The sequence below is a fragment of the Fringilla coelebs genome (genome assembly GCF_963513975.1).
Source record: "Fringilla coelebs genome assembly, chromosome: 1".
NCBI classification, from domain to species: Eukaryota; Metazoa; Chordata; class Aves; order Passeriformes; family Fringillidae; genus Fringilla; species Fringilla coelebs.
The window spans coordinates 130823596-130848939 of record NC_140028.1 but is presented as its reverse complement, the minus strand read 5'-3'; the positions used below and the strand labels follow the sequence as shown (position 1 = coordinate 130848939).

At 40.0% G+C, this 25344-nt stretch overlaps 2 protein-coding genes across 2 annotated transcripts in view; both read left to right on the top strand.

The window, feature by feature from the left end:
• Window positions 1-16264, top strand: part of LOC311156216 (cilia- and flagella-associated protein 69-like) — a gene marked incomplete at its 5' end in the record, with an annotated part of 47728 nt that extends 31464 nt beyond the window's left edge. The window contains 10 exons of the mRNA XM_084210004.1: window positions 3906-4216; window positions 4633-4821; window positions 4915-5006; window positions 6028-6172; window positions 9058-9131; window positions 10061-10113; window positions 12977-13084; window positions 13581-13658; window positions 14601-14724; window positions 15475-16264. Coding sequence (XP_084066130.1) covers window positions 3906-4216; window positions 4633-4821; window positions 4915-5006; window positions 6028-6172; window positions 9058-9131; window positions 10061-10113; window positions 12977-13084; window positions 13581-13658; window positions 14601-14724; window positions 15475-15695 — 1395 coding nt within the window. The 3' untranslated portion in view covers window positions 15696-16264. The remainder of the gene's footprint in view (window positions 1-3905; window positions 4217-4632; window positions 4822-4914; window positions 5007-6027; window positions 6173-9057; window positions 9132-10060; window positions 10114-12976; window positions 13085-13580; window positions 13659-14600; window positions 14725-15474) is intronic.
• A 1198-nt stretch (window positions 16265-17462) lies between these two features.
• Window positions 17463-25344, top strand: CLDN12 (claudin 12). Its single transcript, XM_084203199.1, has 3 exons — window positions 17463-17554; window positions 19747-19813; window positions 21419-25344. Exon 3 carries the CDS (start codon window positions 21441-21443, stop codon window positions 22176-22178), a length of 738 nt encoding a protein of 245 aa, XP_084059325.1. The 5' UTR covers window positions 17463-17554; window positions 19747-19813; window positions 21419-21440; the 3' UTR covers window positions 22179-25344.

Sequence of the window (25344 nt, the reverse complement as noted above, 5' to 3'; positions counted from 1 at the left end):
ATACTTATACTGGTATCCAGGGAGGGCTCTGGGCCTGTGACTTGATCCTTGAAGAACTATCTACAACTTACCTGTGCTTTTTTCATCTCACTTAAAAGTTCTTTTGCTTACTTCCTTCTTTCTATTCTTTTCTATAGGATGCTGACATCATATGCTTTACTGAAGTCACAGTAACACAATCTCACTGTTGCATTCATAAGGACTTCTGAGCCTTGCCTACTATTCAGAAAAAACTGACAGGTCCTTCCCATATTATTAATCACAAATCTGGACAAAATGTTCTGCTGTTTGTACTGTGAATTGGCATGGTAACACAGAACAGGAACATCCTCCTGAATGACAGGGACTCATTCCTTGCCACTACAAAAAAAACCTCTGTTGTACAATCACCTCATACATTTATCAAGTGCCATATTAAAAATAGAAATATTTTTGTTCCTGCTAGTTTCATGGAAAAGCAGTTTCATTAGTCAATTGCAGTAATGACTAGAAACATAATTCTGGTTTCCTGATATATTTATTACTGAATAGTACATATCTGTTTGTTCTTGTGTCTTTCCCCTTCATTTAAATGGTTTTCATCCTTCATGTTTATTTTCCTGATATATTTATACATAGCACTTGTGTCTCCTTTCTGGTTTTGTTTGTTGCAGTAAACAAGCTGAGCCACTCTAAGATCTGTTCTTTTGAAAGGCTCTCAAGGTCTCTGATGATGAACCCAACTTCCCTCTAGCCTTCTCTTAGTTCAACATTAGCTCAGCTATAGAACAATTGATTAGGTTTTCACAGTACCTCAAATGAGATTTTACCAGGGCCTTACACAATGACCTTAATAACCTCCCTACATTAAATGAAATCCATCTCCTGAGATACATCTTGTGGTGGTATAATCCCAGCCAGCAACTAAGCACCATGCAGCTGTTCCCTCACTCCCTCCCAAGCAGGATGGGGGAAAGAACTGGAAGTGTAAAAGTGGACTGAGATACAGGCAGTTTAATAGAGAAAGCAAAAGCCACGCAGCAAACAAAGCAGAACAAGGAATTCATTCACAAATTCCCATGGGCAGGCTGGTGTTCAGCCATCTGCAGAAAAGCAGGGCCCTGTGACACCTAACAGTGACTTGGGAAGACAAACATGATGACTTTGAAGTGTTCTCCTCCCTTCCTTCTTCTTTCCCTGGCCTTTTTTACTGATCATGATGCCACATGGTATGGGATATGCTTTGGTCAGCCGGGGCCAGCTGTGCTGGCTGTGTCCCCAGTTCCCCATGAGCTCACAGCCCACTCACTGGTAGGGAGTGGGACTGGGGCAAGGAGCAGAAAGGGTCTTGGCTCCATGCAAGCCCTGCTCAGCAATTACTAAAAAATTCCCTGCATTGTCAACACTCTTCTTAGCACAAATCCAAACCACAGCCCCATTCAAGTCACTGTGAAAAAAATTAACTCTATCCCAACCAAAAGTAGCACATTTCTGTACTTTTGGTGATTCCTAAGTATATCTCATTTCTAAACTTCATGAGCATGCTCTTACTGATTTTAACAGGACTACTACAAAAAATATCAAATAAGACTATCCTAAAACAAAGCCTTTAAGCCTGACATCTTACTTTTCAACCTATCTCATTTTTTCAATTTCTCTCCTAACCCCAATATGCTCATTCCTTCCCAGGTGCTACCATATCAAATGTTTTTGGGAATTAATACAGCAAATTTGAGTTTTTCCAAAGCTTTGCAGTGAGACTGAGACCAGGTTTCAGGGTCTGTGGTTGGCCAAGATCGCTTTTCTTCTTTTCAAAGATAAGCAATTACAGTCCACGTTCAGCTGACCTAACTTCAAAGACTTGGAGAGAGAGAGATGAAGATGGCAGGGAGCTGTTAATGATGTGGTTTGACCTCTGGAGACATCTGAGTGTAGAAGAGGAGTCTCAGCCTGCAAGCCCTCAGTTAAATGCCTCAAGTACAAGGCCAGGCCCACATTTGCTACTTTCCAGTCATGACATTCTTAACTGATCAGTTCAAAACACTTCCCACTAGATTTTACATCTTACCTGCTTCAGGACTGCGGATGTGGTCCCCATGATCGGAAAGCAGAACATGGGAGTTCTGAATTTTTTGCTGTGGTAATCATTTCTGTTCTGCCATTCTGTTTTCTAATTTTTTAAAATTATTTTATTATGTAGCAGATAACATGCATTGTTAAAGTAATTTTTAGTATTAAATTGCTGTAAATCATAATGATTCTTCTCAGGCAGCTAACGGGTGCAATCAAGAATGTAAAACCTTGTGCAAAAGCTGTAAGAAGGAACAGAAAAATATTTACTTTTTGATGAGTATTAGTGCTCTAAAAAACCCACAAAAAACTAAAAACATGCTCATATTGTCTAAGTAATGTTTGTCTACAAAATAGAGGCTTATGAAAGAACTTGGAGGTGATTTTTCTCCTCTGCTCTGCTCTCATGAGACTCCACCTGGAACACTGTGCACTGTTCTGGTACCCCCAACACAAGAAAGACATTGAACTGTTGAGCCCAGAAGAGGCCATGAAGTTGCTAAGGGGACTGGAGCATCTCCCCTCTGAATACAGGCCAGGGAAATTTGGGCTGTTTAGCCTGGCAAAGATTGTGTTGAGACTTCATAGTAACCTTTAAGTATGTGGAGTGGCCATACAGGGAAGCTGGAGAGGGACTTATCCAGATCTGTAGTGATAGTACAAGAGGCAATAGGTTCAAACCATAAGAGGGAATACAGACACACAGAAAATGTCCTTTACTGTGAGGGTGGTGAGGCACTGCACAGGTTGCCCAGAGAAGCTGTGGATGCCCTATAATCCCCGAAAGTCTTCAAAGCAAGGTTGACAAGGGCTTTGGAGCAACCTGGTCTAGTGGAAGGTGTCCCTGCTCATGACAGGGGGATTGGAACTGGATGATCTTTAAGATCCCTTCCAATACAAACCACTCTATGACTCGATGATTTTTTCATTAGTTTTACTCTTCAGACTTTACTGATGTCACGATTTACAAAATAATTTCTTATTCATGACCATTTAAAAAACTACAGCAAACTTTAAACCTTATTAAAGCCATGTATTTTTAACTGTCATACTTATCCTGGAAATTAGCATAATTTAAAGATCAGGTCTCCGTTTCTCGAGGGAGTGCACACCAGCAATATGACCAACAACTTTTGAAGGGTCCAGCTGCATGGGAACAGCCAACAGCAGATGCTGTTTTGAGCCAGCACACAGGTTCCAAGGAGAACACGCTGCTGTTAACAAAAACCTGGCTGCTCCTGCAGTTGGGGCTCTCAGGCACTCCTGTTGCTGCCAATTTAGGGACTCTCTAAACACGGACACAGCCAGGCTTCTAAACCTCTCCTTTCCAAAGGAGACATAGTTTATTCTGCACAGGGTGCAAGGCTGAAGTTTTCCACAAATCAAGCATACCAATTCTCAAAACTTTACACTATACATTTTAGCAAGCAAAATCACAGTTCATTGGCTACAGCTTATCTAGTAATTTATTAGCATCCTTTTGCTTAAATTATTAGTTCCTTTCCAATTCTAATTAGTCCACATGCTCAGTCTTCTATTCTTTTTGATTTGGTGTCCTGGTGGTCGCCACCTCCCACTGCCAGATTCTAAAGCCCATGAACTGTCACCAATCCCTTGCATTACAAAGGGCATGGGGACCTGTGGCGCCAGCCAAGGGACAAGAGATGGCCAGTGACATAGCAGGAGCCGACGACTCAACAGGAATGTGCAATAAACGCCCCGGTGGTCCTTTGACCAGGGTCCTTCCTTTGAGGTTACGAGGCCTGTTTCAGGGGTGAGGCAGGACCCGTTCTCATCCTCTGTAACTCCGGACGATTTGTTAACTCCTCCTGGCCCTGCGGGTCTCGGCGTCGCAGACTCCCTTCGGCCCGGCCGTGTCAGGCAGCGGGGCTGGCCCCGCCGTGCCGGGGCTCGGAGCAGCCGCCGGCCCCGCAGCGGCGGCGGGAGCCCAAGGGAGGGGAAGGGAGGGCCGGGCCGGGCCGGGCCGCGCTTGCGCGTCGGCGCGGTCGGAGCGGGGCCGGTTCTGCGCTGCCGCCGTGCGGCGCCCGGAGCCCGGTCGCTTTTCTGCCCGGTGCCCTCTGCATAGCCACGGGCCTGGGCCTGGGCTTGGGCCCCGGTGGTGGCTGCTCCCGCCATGGTGCGGTGCGGCGCGGCGGTGCTGCGGAAGGTCAGTGCGGCCGGCCCGGGGAGCGGTGGGGACGGTGCCGCCGGCGGCGCTCGGGTGGCGGGGAGGGCTGGCGAGGAGCCGCGGTCCCGCTTGCGGGGCTTCTCCCTGTGCCGGGTGGTGCGGTCCCGCCCCGCCCCGCCGTGCTGCCCGCAGCGCCCGTGGGCCATGTCCCGCCGTGGCGGCACTCGCGGCACTCCGGCCCGGCCCGGCCCGCTGCCCGGGGCCCTGCGCGCCGTCAGGTGTCGCTGCCGTGGAAGACGTGCCAAACATTGATTAAAAACTATACGCTCTGCTTTCTGAAGTTTCATCAGTTGCCATGAAAGATCAGTCCAAGCGGTTTTACACGCGTTTCTGTGAAGCGAATTATAAAGAGAACGTAATTAACTGATGTTGAAACTGTTGTTTTATTAGTACAGCAACTTCATAGACGATTTGCGGGTCTATGTGAGAGGAGGAAGTGGTGGAATGGGTTATCCTAATCTGGGAGGGGAAGGAGGAAGAGGTGGTGATGTCTGGTTCGTCGCCCGAGAAAGGATTACCTTAAAGAGCATTAGGGAGAAATATCCCCAGAAGCGATTTGTAGCTGGAACAGGAGCCAACAGCAGGTAAGAATCTACTTAATGAAAGTTGTTATTTACAACTTTTCCAGAAAGCAAAATGTCAGCCTAAAGTACTAAGCCTGGTTTAATTTCTCCCAGTGTTAAAGCTCTGAAAGGTGAAAAAGGAAAAGATTGTGAAGTTCATGTGCCTTTGGGAATTTCAGTTCTTGATGATGATGGCAAGCAGATTGGTAAGAACCTTTGCTTTGTTTTAAGGTATCTAATGTTTGTCACACTTATTGGTAACATCTAGTGAATTTCTAGTACTAGGACGTTTTAAGGTTATAGGTTTTCCAAAATATGTCTATGTTTTTATTTGTTTGGCCAAAGAGTTGACGAATACACTGTAAAAATTGTTGGAAAAGCAGGGACCCTTTCCAGAAATTAGCAGTAGTTGACTTGTATCACTACATACAAGTCCTTTGCTGTTGGAAACACGTGTTAAAGGCTGGAAGCCATACTGATCCTCCACAGAACCATTCATGACCTCACATAAGTTATGTCTCCATAAACCCAAGTAAGTGTCCCTATATTTTTACTGAATTATGAAAATGCTCAAAAGACAAAGATCCTTGGTGAATTTTAGGTTACTTAAAATGTTTTTTACTCACCAGGAAGATCTCTTTCAGTACTCTTGGAATAGCTCTCAATGGTTCCTTTGCAGTTTCTCAGAGTTCTTCTTTTCAGACTGTTTAGAATTAAAACTAAATTCCCAAATTGCCATGGTTTGGATGTTTAACTACACTGGATGTATTGCAAGATTTGTTTATGATGCAGGCATATCAGGGGGCTAAAGAAATCCAAGTGTGGTGCTTTTTTTGTTCTTTTAATTATTCTAACCCTAAGGGAGATATCATAGTCTGTATCTTAATGGAAAAATATGAACCATCTGAAGGGAGCCACATCTCTATCAATGCATATTTTTCCTTGCATTCCTGAATTCAAATATTGGAGGGTTCATAACCTCCATCTTGGCCATACTTTGCCTGCCTGCAGTTTTCCTGAGGTGACTGATTGTATGACAGAGAAAAATACTGGGGTGTGTTGACTTTCATTTGCTGAGAAACAAGGAAAATCACCATGACTTTGAGGGACAGTTCTTGCAAGGAAGGGTACACAAAATTGTCTTATAACTGGAGACATTTAAATGGAAAATCACAAGTGAACTACTGCAGGGTATTGTGGTTTTTTTGCTAACAAATTTATTTTCAGGAGAGCTTAATGCAGCAGGAGAGAGATTCTTAGCAGCTCGTGGAGGTCTTGGAGGCTCTTTGGCTACAAACTTTCTGCCTTGCAAAGGTCAGAGGAGAACTGTTCACCTTGATTTGAAACTTATAGCAGATGTTGGCTTAGTTGGGTAAGTACGGTAGTTTGAAAACTAATATTAGAAAACAAAGTAGTACATTTCAAATTCGATCTCAAGGAAATTTGAGAGTTTACATGATGAGTGTTAATTGTGCATTTGCATTTTCACCTAAGTTATTTGCAGTTTGAAAAAATCAGATTGAGTTTAAAGCTATTAAAATTAATTTTAGTATTTGAAAGTATTCATTATGTTTTGGTGAGTGAAGGGCTTCATGAATCAGGATAATACATAATTAGTAATATAATTGTATTTAGCAGTTGCAGTGATGACCACAATATTATTAGCATAATATTTATTCAGTAGGTAGAAGGTGCAAAACAGAGCCAAGAAAACTGCATATTGCATGTTTAACTTCATGGCCCTGGCACCAGTAGATTGTTTCAGTAGCAATTCTGAAGAGAATGCCAAAAGCTATGTTTCCTACTCCTCCCAAAAATCCAGCTTGTAGTGTTGGAAGTAATTGCAAACTAGAGCAGTAGGACTTGCATATTGATGTTGCTGCTTTATAACAGTGCAGATAAATATATTTTTATTTGAAAAAAGCTTTCAACAGCCTACACTTGTAGTGTAGTACAACTGTTGTTCTATTCAGCATCTGCTAACATAAATCAGCCTTGAGGTCCTTATTAATAAAAAAACATAGGAAACATTTAATTATGAGTTTGAGGTGGAAATTGTCTAGTTGGTATATACCAGTAAAATATGGAAACCTGAAGACAGCATGGATAAAAAATGGAAACTTGAAGATAGATTTATACACTAACTATATTTTTATTTTTTTGTTATTAGAAATAATTTTGACAGTGTAAAATTTCTCTAAAGTTATATAATTTTCAATTGGTCTTTAGTAATTACATGACAGAATTTTTTTCTTGTTTTGATCAGTGTGAAAGTACAGGAGTTTTATGATATTGATGCATCTTTAATCTTGTATTTCAGCTGACAGTTTGCCTTCAAAATGGACACAAAAATCATTATCAGTCAATTAGAGAAGCATATAATTTTCTTATTGAGAGTATGAATCAGCCTCCAATGGTTGTGGTTGTACTTTGATCTCTTTGTGTTTTCTATTTTTGCCTTTTTTGTGAGTGGTTTGCTATTAGCTCAGGTAAAAAAAAACAAAACTATGTAGACTTGAGAAAGGTCCATCAAGTTTGGGTACAGGTTGTGATGTGTTAGTCTAGGTTGCAATTTAAACTTCAAAGAACATAATCTACTTCAGTGGAAACAAAGTGCTTTCTTGAGTATATGACCAGAGTAACCTTCTGGAATGTCTTTAAGGCACCTTTCAACATCAGAGTATATAAAAACTGCACTCAGCAGTTTCCCTATTATAACAAGAGTCATTAGGTTGCTTTAATTTTTTTAAGAAAGATGTATGTACAGCCCCTTTATAAAGGCCTGTAATATAGTACCAGCCTTGTTAACAGGACATGGCTCTCCATGTATTCAAGTGGAGACTATTTGGTTTTCTGTGGGACACCTGCCTTTGTATCTTATGACTGTGTTGAGTTGCCTTTGATCATTCTGAGATGAATATTTGTGAATTTGACTAGAACACAAGTCTTGTGTGGCCTTTCTAGATGGAGTATGTGCTAGGAATAAAGACTGTAGTCTATCCTTGGGTGTCAGGATTAACTTCAAGTTTTACATGTGTCAAAGCTCTTGTGCCTTTTCCAGCTCAGGTTTATCTTTAAAACAAGTGGGTGTTACAATTTCAGTCTTATCTTAGGTCTTTATTTCAGTGGGTAGATGTATTCTGTGATGAAGCTTTTGTAAAAGCAGGTGTGTCCCTTAAGGAGCACTTTAGTTGTAGGATGCAGGTATAGCTATCCCTTGTAAAGTGGAGATGTTATAACAGACAGGTGTGCAAAGACCAGCTCCTAGGTGTTCTTTTAGGTTTACTTGGTAGCAGAATCAGTTAGTACTAATTTCAAGATCCCTCATACAGCCTTAAAACCACACATAAACTGTGCACATGTGTGTCCATATACACAGTCTCTCTCTGAGTTCACATTTGCTTTGCTATGTTAGCTAAACTCTAGCACAGGTATCATTGGTACTTAAAGTGTAGATTTTCGTAAACTCTGATGTGTATGCTGAGAGACTGTAAATCTAGCTGGTAAGATATATAGCATGACAGCTTTTTAGAATGCAAGCATAATTTATAAAATTAGCTCTAGCACATGAAGAGTGAATCCAAGTGTACCTGGGTGGTAATGCTGTATTTCTGTCTGAGTGACTTTGAAAGATTTCCCTTAAATATATTACACCTGAATTTACATAACTTTCCTGCCTGCATCCTTAGGAAGTGTCACAGACATGTTTTATGAAAAATCCTTTCCTTAGGATTTTTTCTCCTGAGAAGCTGAGAGGCCTCAGGAACAAAATGTAACAGTAACTATCTGCTGCTGGGGAATGCAACAGGTGGATCTGTGATTGGTCTCATGTGGTTGTTTCTAATTAATGGCCAATCACAGTCCAGCTTTTGTTATACATTCCATTCTTTCCCTTTGCTTGCAAACCTTCTGATGAAATCCTTTCTTCTTTTAATATAGTTTTAATATAATATATACCATAAAATAATAAATCAAGCCTTCTGAAACTTTGAGTCAGATCCTTGTCTCTTCCCTCATCCTGGGACCCTGTGAACACCATCACAAGGAAGCATTGTTGGATTTAGAAAAATTATTCAGATTTGATGTTAGAAAGGAAATCATAATGATCTGGGGCTTGTTTGTTTTGTTAAAAAAAAAAATAGTCTGAGTAAATGAGGCCAAAACTGAATTGATAGCATCAAACAATACATTTGGAAATAAATATACAGGAATCATATAGGTGTTTATTCAGTGTATCAATCCTGACTTTCCTTCTAGGTTTCCAAATGCAGGAAAGTCATCCTTGTTAAGCAAGATTTCGCATGCCAAACCAGAGATTGCAAATTATGCATGTAAGTTCATACTCTAATTTTTAGAGCAGTAATATTTCCTGAGAGCTTTTCACTGACTTGCTTATAATAAAGATTTCTAATAAAGAAGATGGTATAGCGATCTTGCCTGGTTTTTTAATTATAATAAATACGTCAAGGAGATACTTCTACCTCAGTGTCCAGTTCCTTTACCCACCTCAGTTTTTCATGTATACACCCCCATAATGCTTCAACCTGTTAATGCAGGGTCTATTTAACATTTATTTTTGTCTCTTTGTCTTTTATTGCAACTGAGACTCTCTGTGGTGTTTAAGATCCTCAGTCTACAGAATATGTACTGTCAAGTTCCTTTGCCTGAACATCTTGTGTACTTTAGAACTTGTTACCACTTGCAACAGAGAAGATTTTGGGGTTTTAATCTGTCCACTGAAAAATTGACAGAAATTTTAAAATTTTTTCTATCAGTGAGCTCAAATTAGTTATCTGATCTTCTTTAATTAAAGAGTGCAAGTACCAGTAATTCCTACTGACCTTTTTGCATCATTCCCAATTCCCTACAGCCTTTTCTCAGTTTGAAGAGTCCTATCTCAGCTTACCTTTCATTGTTTTATCCCTGTTTGGAAACTAATCCATAGTCTAGGTAATAGATTTTGTGTCTGAGATTTCTCTACCTTCACTGCTCCCATTTTGGGATGACTGGGGCAGAACTGCAGAAAGAAATAAGACTTGATGAAGCACTGGATTTTTTGTGGTCTAATTTTTATCTGTCTTATTTTGCTTTTTCTTTATTCCTTTTTCTTATTATATATATATATTTTTTTTTTTTGCTACTGAACATTTGTTTAATTTAAATACACTGACAAAGTTCTACAGTATTTAAATGTTTTGTAACTTTTACACTTTTTTAATGTTAAAACCAGTTTTGTTTTCTTCCTGTCCCCTTTCCACAGTCACAACAATACAGCCTGAACTAGGAAAGATCATGTATGCAGATTATAAGCAGGTTGGTATGAAACCTCACTCTGATTGTTTGTTAAAGTTATATGGAGTGACTACTTGTGTTGCTTAACAGAATTTCAGAAAGAGAATGAAAACTTGTAGGTATTTTCATATGTGTATCCATAATGTGTACATGCCAAATGCAATTACATGGGCTTAACAGGAGTTGTGAGAAAAGAACTGCTTTATGAAGTAATAATAAGAGTTTCATAGTCAAATACAGTATTATGATGTAGAGTTTGTTTTAAGTCACTTTAATAAATGACTTCTCATTTTCCCTTACATTCCTTCTGTGGTTCTAATCCTGGTTTACAATCTTAGAGGTATGAAATTGTTTATGGAATTGAAATTGCTGTGTCCTAGTGTACTCTTAAAAGTTTAGGACTTGGAAGAAAATCATTATTTCAGAGACCAGCCTGTTATTTTTACTTAGAAGAGGCAAATTTCTTGCAAGTTGCCTGTACAGAGAGCTCTGGACTGAGTGAGTAATTTTCAAAATGCAAATAAGTGGCAGATTTGTCCAATAGCTGAAGATCTATGTTAGTGAATGGCAGGGAGTTTTGTGATTATAACCCTGCTACCATAACTTCTTGTTATGACTTTCAAGGTTGGCTCTTCTAACTTTCTTTTAGTTTGTTTTTTTTTTTTTTGTCTTTGAGGCGTTTTTGTTGGTTTGGTTTGTTTTTTGGGGCATAAGGGTTTTTGTTTGGGGGGTTGGGTTTTTGGATTAAAAACTGAAATAGTATGATGTGATAGTGATTACCTGAACAGCCAGGATAGGGCACTACCTGAGAGTTGAGGCACCTGGGTCCAGTTCCTTTTGTCATAGGCTGTGGTTGTGAGAGACTGCTGGAGTTATGGCCCTACTTCTTTAATTTTTACGAGCTCTGTTCCACCAGCTTCTTCAGATAAAAGTTGTCAGATGAATTGTGTGGTGCCTGGAATCCTTTCTACAGTATCCACTGATGGGGAAACCAATGTTAAATGAGACTAGAGAGGATAATAGATTTTGGACCCCAGCTTCACTTAAAAATTGCAGCAAACATTTTCATTCCTCCGGCTTGAATCTTCTTTGATGTGCTTTTACTTTGTTTTTCAAGTGTATGATACATGCAGCAATGGACTCATCATTTTCAAGATAAAAGGCGAGTGCATAAAAGGGTTTCAGATGAGTTAACCAGAAAAACATAGCTCTCAGATATGAAAAGACAAAAAACTACTGTTTCTGCTTTCAGAACCAGTAATGCTAGGGAGATTCAGTAGCTGATGCTTGAAACCTTCATTTAACAAACTTCAGGTAAACTGTGTATTAAAGAAAGTCTAGTTTGTCTGCTTCCCTGCGGAGATGCAATATGTCTAAGGGAATTTTTTTTTATATTCATTCTATCTGCTAGTTTAGGGTAGCTTATCCTAGAAAGCTATGCTGCAAATAAACAGGATTTTTCATAGCCCTTTCAAAAAACTGTCTACCATGAATGAGGATCTCTTGCTTATACTGGTGTATTTTTCTCCAGCAAGAGATCTACTTGTGCTTCTGCCTTTCTTTTTCTTGTGATAGCCAGTGATCCTTATTGTTGGCCATTTCTACAGTTCATGGTTTTTATACCACAGTATTGGGGCCTATATAGGAACTATATGGACAAAATACCTGTTTCCTGAAGTTGAGGGAACTCGGGGTTGTGATCATGGGGAACTTCTGGGGGTAAGAGGAAGTTCTCTCCATATTGCAGCTGCTGAAACTGAAACAACATAAGCAATGTAATTAAGAGCAATAATTGAGGTATCTTTCCTGTATCACTCAAAGGACAATGACTCATTTTTTCCTAAAGAACATGGATATTTTTAAAGAGATATGTAACAATTTGCTCATTTTATCTTAGTACAATATAAAAAGAAAATACGTGCAAGTTTCCTAGGGCTGTCTGTCATTACTGTTTGGGGAAAAAAACAAAAACACAGAAGTAGAGGACCTGAGTAGAGTTGGGTTTCAGGTCTCCGTACCAGATAATGAAAACTAGAAGAATCACTTACATTTTCTACCAGAGTATCTGAGCCCCCTTCTGCACTAAGTAGCACACTGGAAATTTTATGGTATGCTGGCTTCAGGCATTGTTCAATTTAATCCAGTTGCTATCTAAATGGGCATTAGATAGATTTGAAGACTCTACTTTGCTCTTCTTTACTTCACTCTCTGTCTTAGCTTTCTGTGACTCACTGAGTAGCCATTTTGGGGGTTTCATTATCATTCTGCTTTTTTTTGGTCTGCTTCAGCTGTCCAACAGCTCTCTCAACCAGTAGAGAAAGTGACAAGGTCCCTGTCCATTGTGGCAGTCTTTGCTGGGCTCTGTCTGGAAGCTGATTGATTAATCAAAGTCTCATTTGAGCTGAAGAGCAGAAATCAAATTTTTGTAGTTTCTCATGCTCAGGGGAGCAGTGTTAAGTGGGTTTGTATTTGGAGTAATGATACTCTGTATCACAAGGAAAAGACTTTATTTGCCATCTCAGTGGCAGTTTGAATTCTATACAAATGTGATAGCCTAAACTGCTTACCTTTCAGAGTCTGTTTTATTCTCAGGTAATGGCTACATTTTGTAAGATCTCTGCTGAGGTATGATTACCCTCTATTTTGTACTTTGCAGACAGCTATAAAAAATAGATGGGGGAACATGAGGAGCACCAGGACTGTGTAATAGCAGCATTTTGTTTAATCTGCTTCTAATGATAGATTGTAAATGTATTAAAACAGCCAATGCATATTATTTTTTCTGGGTTCTTTTGTTTATGTATAGTGATAATCACTGTTGATAATTTAAAGTCCCTGGGTTTGCTTACTTTAAGTATTTTATTTGAAACTTTTGTTTTCCTAGATTTCAGTAGCTGATCTTCCGGGACTGATTGAAGGTGCACATGCAAACAAAGGAATGGGCCATAAATTTCTCAAACATGTAGAGAGAACCAAACAGCTTCTCTTCGTTGTAAGTTAAATAAAATTTACAGTTTATTGAAATCAAAGTGCAATAAATAAAATATATCTTAATTGCAATGTAGTTGGAATTTAGAAAGTAATTTGTAATTTGCATGATTGTGATAAATATAGCTGTAATTGTGTTTACAGAATGGACCATTCAAATGACTAATGATAAATTAAGTTCTTAAATAGAATTTATCATTGAAAATTTCCAGTTAATTTAGAACAGTGAAGTGTTCCAAGCATAACAAAAGCATGATATTTTTCTATAAGATTTCCCGTAAGAAGTTTAAAAACCAGACCTTTAAGAAACACTGTATCAGAATTAAGCAGTTTGTGCCTCCAGTGTCTGAGGTTTCTTTGCTGTTTAGTTGCCCTCTGTTATTTGCCCAGGAGTGAACATATTGCCATGGGCCTTCCAGGGCAAAGTAGTTGATGGATAGTACCTTGATACTGCAACAAAATTTTACACCACAAAACTTGTTTTTGTGTAACTTTTTCAGGTTGATATTTCTGGGTTTCAGCTGTCTATGAAGACTCAGTTCAGAACAGCCTTTGAAACGATATTGCTTCTAACAAAGGTAAGTTCTCATCTTCCTATGTGACAGCTGTAGTTATGTGTTGAGTCAAGAGGATGGCTCAGTTTTGATCGAGAAACATTCAAATGTTAGTGTGTCTTCTGGATTTATAACATAAGGCCAGTGACCAAAGAGATTCTCCAAAATTAGAAAGTCTTTATTTTTACTTGTCCAGGTTAAACTGCTCTTAATTTTTGTTGGGTACCACATAATTATTAATAGAATTTATTAATCTATGCAGCATGTGGGATATCTCTTACAGTCAAGTAAAGGTAAAAAGACACATAATTTTCAGTTACCCAGTCCAGTAGCATTTTAAGAAGTAGAAATGTGTGGTTAGATTTAAAGCCCTACCTTGATGCCCTTACTGCATAGACCAGCATCAGGCCCCAGCCTTGCAGTCATTCACTGTTTCCATCTCTTAACTACGCTTCTGATTCAAATAATACATATTATGTCATTTTAAATTCATCTCTAACTGTGTGACTTAAATTGATGAATCTTCTACATTTCAGGTATTGCTATTTATTTTTAGTTTATTCAGGTTGGGATTTTCTAATATTAAAATGTTTAAGAATTATAACACTCTACAAAAGATTTTCTTGTATGTTTTATAGGTCTGAAGTTTTTCTGAAATTGATTTTGTGTTCCTATAAGCAGTATAAGCAAAAACCAAAACTCTCATTCTTTCTGTAAGAGGCATTTCAGAATGAGCTAGCCTGTTTACCTGAAATCTGTCTTTGAGCAAAAAAATGACTGAATCACTGAACATTATTTTCTTCTGTGCTGTAATATATCAGCCTTGAGCACCTGAGTCAAACTCACAGCTGTTTGGGCAAGGAGGGCTATTTAGGCAATTAAACAAATGCAAGAGGAGATTTAAAATTGAAGCAGCACTTGTTAAACTACAAATACTTACTAAGGGAAATTTACTTTTCTTTTAAGGAACTGGAGCTGTACAAAGAGGAACTTGTAACAAAGCCTGTGCTTCTTGCCATTAATAAAATGGATTTGCCTTGTGCAAAGGATAACTTGGATGAACTTATGACACAACTTGAGAATCCTCAGGGTAAATGAAATTCCAGCAATAGCTTTCATCAAAAGTAGTAGTAAGATTTCATATATGTAACTCTGCATTGGCAGAGAGTTGTTTGAAACTGAAGTCAGCTATTAAATTTATTATTTGAACATATATTTAAAATCAGTTCCTGCATTTAGAGCTCTGTTTATATGCATTTGTAATGGCTTCACTCTTGGGAAAGGATTGTAATAAAATCATATCCCAGATGATCTTTCCCAACCGTGGTATGGGAGAGTAAGTTTCCAGTCTAGGTGTCTGGAATAAGAGTAACCTGCATAGAAGGTCCCCTCACAGGCACTGACATATGTACCATTTGTCATATGATTTTGGCATAAACATGTGAAAATTATGGAAAGGTCTATGTAGGTTTATTTTCAATCTTGCAATTACATTGGGGTGAATTGCTTTCTCTTTCTGAGAGTGTAAAGGAACCAGAAAAGCTTAAGACCATATTCTCCCATATTCTGCAGCTTGGGATTTCTTTATGATCATTGGAAGTGTATAGAATCTTCTCATGGCAGCATTAAAAATGGTATAACTGCTATATTAGTGCTTGTCTTCTGAGATTTGAGAAGCCTTATTATGCAGATAGTATGTATATTAATTGCAGCTATGTTTATAACTGTAGTTTATTAAAATTTTTTTTCTACATTTAATGGGATTTTATGGGCTTTGTAGTGATACAGTATTTGGGGATTGAACTTTCTATACAATTTTTCTTTCTATACAATTTTTCAGATTTCTTTCACTTACTAGAGGAAGAAGTGATTCCAGAAAATACTCTTGAATTCAGACAGGTGATTCCTATATCTACATATACCGGAGAAGGAATTGAGGAACTCAAAACATGTCTAAGAAAATCCATAGATGAGCAAGCAGAGCAGGTGAATGAAGAATATCGGAAAAAGAAACTCCTGCTTTTACAAACTTCCAAAGAGCAACAAATGAATAGAAGCTGACATTCCTGAATGGATCCAGCACCTTTTAATATTTTAACTATGCACATTGTTCCCTCTTCCCTCACTGTCTGCTTCCCTCCATTTGTTCAGGCACTTGGGGAGGGCGCAGTGGGGAAAGAGACAAGTTTTTCTGTATTTACGTTGGCTACAAAGCTTAACAATGTAAAGACCAAAGTATGGAACTCAAAGCACTGCTTAACAACTGATGACCCCTGGAATATTTTTTGCCAAGGGAGAGGAATGCAGGGAATATAACTTGCACAAAGGAGTAAGTTCAACAACTCTGCATATCCTGTGGGCGTCAGAAGAACCAAGGGAAGTTTCTGATGGAGGATTTTCCAGGGTCTGGGCCTTCTAAGGTGAACCAGTTCTGCTATTGTGACAGGCATTGGATTGTAGGGGTTTTTTTGGTTTTAAGGATTTAAAGGAAAACACATATAAATGGCTACTAGGAAGTGTCTTGTAGGAGCACAAGAAGTACGACTGATTTGTAATGTTGGAGGTTTTTTGGACACCTGCTGGTGCCTACTGTAGTCATCTTAGTCGAATAAATCCTGATTCCAAATTCCCATGCTTAATTTGTAATCCCCTCCTTTTATAGAGTTGTTTGGTTTATGTTACGTTTTGGTGAAGAAAACGGCTTCTTCTCAACAGAGCTATACATTTTTGGAAATATTTAGTGTTCTAGATTTTGTATTACAAGAAGGCACACTCACATTTTAATTAAGAAAAAAATATTAGAAGTCCTTTATTGTCAGGGTGTTTTCTACTTTAAGGCAATTAAATTCCTTATAAGGCAAAATAAGATTGAGTACATCAAAGCCTTCTAAGTTTGGTTTTGTTTTGTTTTGTCATATATGTATCATAGCCTGCTTCTTTAGATTTTGTTAAAGCAGTTGCTGGGAAGAAAGGTATGGTGTGTCAAAATGCATTTGTTTTATCATTGGTATTGCTTCTTACTGTGATTTTCCTCTAATTTTACTGTGTTCAGGGCTAATATGCTTTCACTAATGCTAAGAATAGGCTGTCAATTCTTGATACTCTGTTGTACACAATTGCAGAATCAATTAGGTTGGGAAAGATCTGTGAGATTGAGTCCAACCAATGATCAAACACCACCTTGTGAACTAGACCGTGGCATTCAGTGCCATTCCCACTGTTTACTTAAACACCTCTACCCTCCACCTTCCTGGGCAGCCCGTTACCCTTTCTGTGAAGAAATTACTCGGATGTCCAACCTGAGGGACGGATTGAAGGCCTCTCCTCTCATCCTGTACAGATTTGTACATCTCCTCAATCTGGTACGGACTGGGGCCATCTCCTCTCACCCTGTTCCTGGTTGGCTGGGAGAGAAGAGACCGACCCCCACCTGGCTACAACCTCTTTTCAGGGGGTTGTAGAGTGATAACATCACCCCTGAGCCTCCTTTTCTGCAGGCTATTTTATATCTAAAAATAGCATTTTGTTTTTTCCAGCCTTTGTGAACACCGATCTTAACATCACTCATTAAGGGGGGAGCGGGGCTGTGTTTGGACCGAGAGGCAGCACGGTTTGACCGGAGCTGTCCGCCGTGGGCCGTAGCTGCCTGCCGCAGTCGTGTTCCTCTGACCTGCGGCCAGCTGCCTTACCGCAGGGACGTGTTTTAGAGCACCGGCGTTTGCGGCCCGAGCTGGCGGAGTTCTCCGCGCTGCGGGAAGCGGAGAGCCCCGAGCGGGCGGGCGCGCTGCGCCGGGCTCGGCCCGCACTGCGCCGGCGCCGCGCCCCGCCCCACAAGGCCCCGCGCGGCCGCGGCCTCCCCTCAGCGCGGCGGCTCCGCGGCCGGAGCGGCGGCCATGGCGCCTCCTGAGCGCGGCGGCAAGGTGAGCGGGCACGGCCAGCCCTGGCCCTGCGGCGCTTCCCGGCTCCCCCGCGAGTCCGGGATCCCAGCGCGGCGGGCTCGGAGCGCTGTCGCGGGCCGGGATCGGCGGTGCTCCCCGGGGGGACGCTGTGTGTTCTCTCCGTGCGTCAGCTGCTCTTTCCGATTCAGTCGGTAAAATAATTACCCCTGCTCCAAGTTTTTCTTGGAAGTCCTAATCTGTTAGCTAGGATCGTACATCTATATTTAATTTTAAAAGGAGTTTTGTAGAACGCGGAACTGCATGATTGATTCCCAGCATTTAAAAAAAGAATGGTGGCACTGGTTCTGAGCCAGTCCCTTGAAACTGGCGAGCTTTAGGCCTCCAGTTTCTGGTGGCCAGTTAGGCAAAACTCGTGAAAAATTTTGAACTGCTTATGCTGTTGTGGTAGTCAGGCAATCGTTTGTGTTGATAAATTATACTCTGCCTTCTCTCCTGCAGGGCTTTGCAAAACAGTGATGCTTCCCAGACCGTGGTCTTCTCAAGGCCATGCGAGGGAACAGAGCTGGTTTAACTCATTTCTGAATTATGTCTGTAGTAAATGTCCTTTTTGTTGTCTTTTTTTCATTTTTTTATCTTGTGGGCCTTTCGTTACTTAGCGGTTTTTAACCAGCTTCAGCCAGCATCTCTTGTTACAGCAACACAGATCTTCAGAATAGGGGCTAAAATCTGTCCCTATTAAAGAGTGCAGTTAGGACTGGTAGCTTCTGTGGATCAGATAGAAGAGCCTTGCACAATACAGCTTTAAAATCCTTGGGATGGAAGAAGCTGAAGCCAAGAGTCTAAGGCAAGGCAGTGTTTTATATGGCCAAAGTGTGCTTTCTTCCCTTGGACAACTAGTTGACCAGTGACTGAGGTCCCTAGTTGATCAACACCACCAGGATTAGACAGTAAAATCAGATGGACTAAAGAAAGGAAGAGAAAACCAAAAGAAACTCAGTTTCTGCAGAAATGAGTTGGGTATTGGGGAATATTCCATAGCTGTTGTGCATCTGTTTATTACAACACAGGTTTCAGCATTTAATGGGTGGGACTCCTGGGCTGGGCACAGCTCCCTCTGACAGCTTTGTTTGCCTGCACTAATTTTCTGCTTAATTATGTTGTTGTGGTTGTTCATGGGTGTGAACCTGCAGAGGGAGGTCTGTGTGTTTATCTTGGCTTCAGCTGCAAAGTGCACAGAAAGCTTGAAAATTCATCAGTAATGTTAATGAACAAAAGCTGCTTCTCCAAGCTGTACATCTGCAGTTCTGTCTTATGTGCAATAGCATTCTTGTTAATGAGTTTCCAAATCTGAAACCCTCTTTCTCAATCAGTGAAAAAATCAGGGTTCATGACTGATAGTTCGATAGAAGGATTTCTTTGCTGTTTTTGTAGGTGATGGAGCCTATTCATCTATGAATTTTATAATATTTTAGGGTTTGATATGGGTAGTTCAGAATAAACTTTGTCTTTGCATGTTAGCCCAACAAATTCGCTTGTAGGTTGTAACTTTTAACAGTTGCATACTGACATACTTGGAGGTCTGATGCTGTCCAGTAGTAAAGTGATCTACCTATTATGACCTGCAGATTTGATCTTGGGACTTAGATGTTGGGGTAGAAAATCCACAAGAGGGTCTTTTCTTCTGGAAGGCATTACCAGTGTTTCCCGGTTTTCTCCAATTTCCTTGAAACCTTCGTGTAGAATGCAGGAAGGAATAGAGACCCACAAGATATGTAAACAATGTAGAGCTTGTCCTTTGTTTTCTGACATTAACTAATCATTGCACCCTTTCCTCACTGCTGTTGAAGTGCAGCCTTGAACCTAACATCTGCAGTAATCATTCAGTATGACTTCTTATGGATTTTTTGCTAAAAACATAAAATTCAGGATGCAGACTCTGTGTCTTGGAACACCCATGAGAGAAGCAGTTTTTTGCATCTTTGTCTTTTGAGATGAAGATAGAAAACAAGCTCTGGAGAAAAAAATTAAAGAAAGAAAAAAAAAAAGTAGTTTGAGTTATGTTTTTTAAATAAGAGCAAATTGTAGAAGGTGATGGAGTTGGCCTAATGCAAACATAACTGATATTCCTAATTCCTGAATTGCAATGTAAATGCTGTTACTGAAATTGCATGAAATAAATGTGATGTTGACTCTTTCTTTGTTTTGTTTCTTAGATCCAGTAACACCTTTTTCCTAGTTACAGAAGTTGCTAAGGTTTCTGTTGATTTGAGGACACTGCTGGTAAGTGCACTGAAGCCATCTAATTATGACAACACCTGTTTAGTTACTGTCTTCATCAGGGACCTGAAGCTATAATTACAATCATCAAGCCAGCAGTATTTGCAAGATGGGATAGGTCTCCCCTGATGGAAGGGATGGTGGGTAACGTGCCTATTTGCTGTAATCTACTACTGCAAATGAATTTTCAGAAACAGTAGGTTTCTTAAAGTGGTCAGTCATGTGTTTATACAGCTCTGTCTTGGAGTATGCCCTGTCTGCATGGGAGTTTTATCCAGGTAAAGGTAAGCTCTTTATGGAAGAGCAAAAGCATCAAGCTTGAGGAGAAGAAAATTTGATGTCATATTAGATTTACCCTGGAAGTACATTGGTTATAGTTCCATTTTCTTGCCAGTTGATTGTTTTGCCCTTACCGAAGCTAGGGTTAAGCATCACATTAAAGTAATCATAATTGCAGTACTTCTCTGGTCCCCCTACCCAGGGGCTCTCCTGTTAATGACCCGCTGTCTGAAAAGTTTACTGCCATGGGAAGAGAAGCTTGCCCACACTCAGCTATCCCTAGCAACAATATAATGCTGTCTTTTTGACAAATAAGGTAGTTTTTAGCATAAATGTGGTTGTCATTATCCAGAGTGCTTTTTTAGAATCTAGACTGTGATCAGCACTTAAATGAAAGTGTCCACATTACAGTGCAATTCTTCAGGGTTGGATGCCATAAAATAATTGCCTGATGGTTTCTTAGGAAACAAATTGAACTTCATTTATTTGTCTATAAATCAATAGGATGCAAAGAAGGGAATACTGATAACTTGAATTGAATCTTTTTTTTTTTTTTAAGTTTTTTTTTGTTTTGTAAAGGCCCATCATTGAGACTGTTTCTCAGCATTTCGGCAGACAAGAGGCTATAGTAGATATGCAGACAGTGGTTATATTGAAAAGGAAGCAGTATTAACACTTGCTCTGGAGTGGAATATGTGAAAGCTGAAACGTCGTCTGCTTTCTGTAGTTGTTTGTGTGCTGGGACAGTTGATTCTGAAAGGCAGGAGTAGTGTGGCAGAGCTGTTAGTTGCTGTTGAAAAATTCATAGTAAGTTACTCAACAGAGCCTCCGCCACTATCTCGCAGCTCTTGTCAACAGTTTGGCCTATATAAAATGTGTATAGCTGCCTACATATGCATTCCCTGCCAGTCTAATGATGCAGATTTTAAGCAACTCCCTTTTACTCATACAGCAGCATGGTAGGACTGAGCATGCACGCTGATATTGTATCTGGGTTAAGACTGAGAGCTGCCTGTTGAGGACAGGTGAACTTAAATCATCACTGTGTAGACTCACCCATTCAAATGTGCTTCTTTTTCATCTTGAACACAGTCTGTCAGCTGAGAAGTCACAAGTCTGTGAAATAACCTGACATTTTATTAAAGCGTGAATTTTGTGATTTTTAGTGGTTTTTAAGACAGCGTTTCCACTGTCTTAAACATGTCAGACAAAGAAAGTGCCACGGAGTTAGTGCCTACTAGCTTTCATGTAAGTTAATTAAAATCAAAAATCAACTGTAGTTATTCCTGTGTCCATGGTTTTCATTTATATTTTTCTTTCTAATTGCAGGAAAGAATCTCTGTGGGCAAATATGGGCTGCCGGGATGTTCATGCGGCGACCGTACTGGCCTTCCTCAGTGGAACAGCCTCAGTAGCTGGGCTCCTTGCAGCAGTTCTGCTTCCAAACTGGAGGCAGATGAGACTGTACACGTACAACAAGAATGAGAGGAATGTGACCGTTTACACTGGACTCTGGATTAAGTGTGCACGCTTTGATGGGAGCAGAGACTGTGTGATCTATGACCCACAGTGGTACACGGCTGTAGATCAGCTGGATTTGCGTGTTCTTCAGTTTGCCCTTCCTCTGAGTATGTTCACTGCTGTCTCAGCTCTGTTCCTCTGCATGATTGGCATGTGTAACACAGCCTTTGTATCGAGCGTGCCGAACGTCAAACTGGCCAAGTGCCTGGTAAACAGTGCCGGCTGCCATCTCGTGGCCGGCCTCTTGTTCCTGCTTGCCTGTGTCATTTGTCTCACTCCGTCCATCTGGGTCATTTTTTATAACAATTATCTGAACAGAAAATACGAGCCTGTCTTCAGCTTTGACATCTCAGTATTTATTGCCATTGCCAGTGCTGGCGGTCTGTTTTTCACTTCCATCCTGCTGTTCCTGTGGTACTGTGCATGCAAAAGCCTCCCTTCTCCATTCTGGCAGCCCCTGTATTCCCACGCCCCCAGCATGCACAGCTATGCCTCTCAGCCCTACTCCGCGCGTTCTCGCCTCTCTGCCGTAGAAATTGACATTCCTGTTGTGACACATTCCTCTTAAGGAGAAAAAGCCTTGGAAGCCAAGTTTTTGTGCTCATTCAAGCCATGAAAATTGCAGGCTTGATTCTCTGTGCTGCCCTGCACTGAGCATAATCCTTTGTAAGGTCAAGTTTCCCAAGGCACAAAGCCATGGAGTCCTGATTTCAGCAAGTCTGTTGCTGTTCTGGTCTGTTGACCACCTTTCCTTTTTTTTTTCTTCTTATTTTTTTGACTCTGAGCTCACTACAGGCACAGTTGCTGCTAATGCTGGAACAGTACACTAACAATTGTACGCATCCATCCTTTTGCTTGCTGATGTCAAAGGAGGTTTGAATGTCTCTGAGATTTAATAAGCTATTCCTAGATTCCTATCTCATAGTAAGACCTTGCACCCGTGTATTGTCCAGATGCAGGCAATGGAACTGGGTGCAGGGGATTCACTGAGTTTCTTGTTCATCCAGACCCACATATTGTAATATGTGATGTCTGAAAAGGGTGTTTGGCAGACTAATTCAGTTCTGTGCACTGTTCTTTGTTTTTTGCTGTACACACAGATACCTGCTTTGGAACTTCTGTAACAGAATTAGTGCCAAATTACCCTTGATTTTCAAAGTAGCTGTCAGAAGGAATAAAACTGATTTAATGAAGAATGTTGTTCTGTGCTGTAATAGCATATTGTGTGTTACTGGAGGCTAGAAATCTTTTGTGAATTTTTTTTCTAGTCTGTTTTTTACTAAGTTAGCAAATTCACAAGATCTATTTTGTGATTAAAACTAAAAACACTAGTATTTAAAAATTGTGATTAGAGCCTTGGATGTTTTATTTGAAGGCTTTTTTAAAAATGGATTTTCAAGTATGATATAAAGTGTTCAGTTCTGGAGAGAAATGTCACTCCCTACAAAAAGGGTTAGGAAAATCATAAAGAATTCTGAAGACTATGAAGGATCCTTTTGAAACACTGTATACAAGCTATAACAACATCTCTCTGAAAAAAGGAATTATCTCTCTGAAAAGGAAATTATAACCCTGGGGAGAGACTTTTTAATCTAGATGTTTTTTAAAATTCTATATACAAGGACCAATGAGCTTGCGGTTTTTTTCAGAGTTGATCTTTTTGGTTGATGGACTTTTCATGCTGTAGCTTATTTCATTACTGATTAAGACTTAACCTTTTCAGCTTGGTTCTTTAACACCTTTCAAATTCAGCTATTTTAAAATGCAGTTATTTCCCCTGCTGCCACCTCATAAATGCAGAAAGTTTCCCATTCCTGTTTTCCGTAAGATAAGATTTTGAATAACTTTTGAGCTTCACTGTGTAGCTCTACAAGGATGAAGAGGGATTGTAAATTCCCGACATGGGATGTCTTTAAATCACTTTTTGCCTTCTAGAATACAGAGCAGCAGATGAGCCCTAAGGATCCAAGTTCTTTAATATGGGCTTTGACATGACTTGAAAATTTCATGACAGTGAGTTGAAGAGTGCTATAATTAAAGCAAGCATTTGATTCTCTCAGGTTTTGGTAAATTGAGATCTTATGTTTAAGATGTCATCGCAGTAAGGAAAGCTGTTTTGATTGGTGGCATTCTGGAGCTTAGTGGATATTTGCATTTCATTAACCCCAGAATAAATTTTTTTTCCTAAAAGAAGTCAAATCAATTTCTTTAATTCCAGTTCTGAAGATTCATCCAAGGTCCTGAAAACCATTTAGTTTCCTCTTCTAGGTGTTAGAAACAAGTACTGTACTGCGCAGATCTTGGTCTGTTAAAATTTGTGAAATAACAGTATGCAAAGAAAGATTGTGTTTTAGCTTGCAGATCTCAGACTTCAGTGGACTGAGGGAGGAAGCTGATCTCTATCATAATTACCAGCAGTCTGTGAAGTGACAGGCCTTTAACACAGTGCTTGACTTAACAGCAGTCTTAAGGAGTTAACACTAGACAATAAAGAGTATGTAAGGAGAAATGCCTCTAAAGGCCTAAACATGATACTCCCTTAGGTTTACAGGTGTGAGAATATGAAGTATCTTTTTTTAATCACATCATGACTTGCATGGGATTAGAACATATTTTTTTCTTCAAAACTGAACTTTGCTTTACTGTTAGTCTTGCTGTCCAACAGTGTTGCTGGTTTAGCTGCCCATCTCTTATTGCCTTGTAATGTCAAAGCAAAGGGGCCACTGGTTTGTGATCTAATGTCATCTTGCTTCTGCATCACTTCAGTGTCTTTTCTTCTTTGTGCCTTGCTTCAGTTATGAGTTGGCCAGTAAATGTTACAGTCAGCATCTGATACACTCTTTGAGCCTGAATTTGCAAAGCATTTTGATAATTTTTAAGAGTTGATGAATGTGTCTCTTGGTGACTTAAAAAGGAGCTGAATTTTCAGCATCTCCAGAACAAGGATGACAGCCTGGCATACTGTTGCTTTCTACCAGAATATAAGTTTAGCCAGTGTTGTTTTCTGTGCACTTTAATAGCAGATGCCTGTGACAGCTCTTTTGTATTTTGACTTTGATTTTTATGCATAGAACTTTTAATTAGTTTTTGCTGCTGCCTAAGCTGATAACTTGTTGGTTTGAAAATTGTGTCTTTCAAAAAGCCAGAGATGAATGAGTTATGAAAAGTGGGGCTCCAGAAGATAAATGGATTCCAGCTTAGGTTTCAGTTAGCAAGAAGACTGTTGCATCATGTCCTATCACCGAAGCATAGCTGGTTTTCTTTCATCAATGCTGTTAATATGTTTCTGCTGGATCCTAAGTGAAATTACCTGGAAGTGCTGTGCTGTATTTCCATTGTTACAGAAAGATATGGCCAACCTGTGACACTTGAGTTGAGTGTTGCTCCAACATTTTTTTTTGGCTAAGGTTGCCATCATGCCCAGCACCAGGGCTGGGGAGTAACAGGCCTCCCTGCATTGGGAGAGAGCACATGTGTCTTGCAGCTATGTCTGCCAGGGAACAGCCTTTGGGGAGCAGTTAGCACCCCTGACTCTGACCAGCTGCACCTTCCTGGGCACTGCTGTGTGCAGGACAAGCACTTGGGGTCTTGAACAGAAAGATTTTAATTTGTAGCTTGTGCAGTAAAGGTCGGGTGCTCTGGGATTACAGGAACCTGTCTTTTTTCAAGTAGTTCCTGTCCAACTTCTTTAAATTGTGTTAAATGTTGGTTCTTTTTATGTGAAACAAAAGATA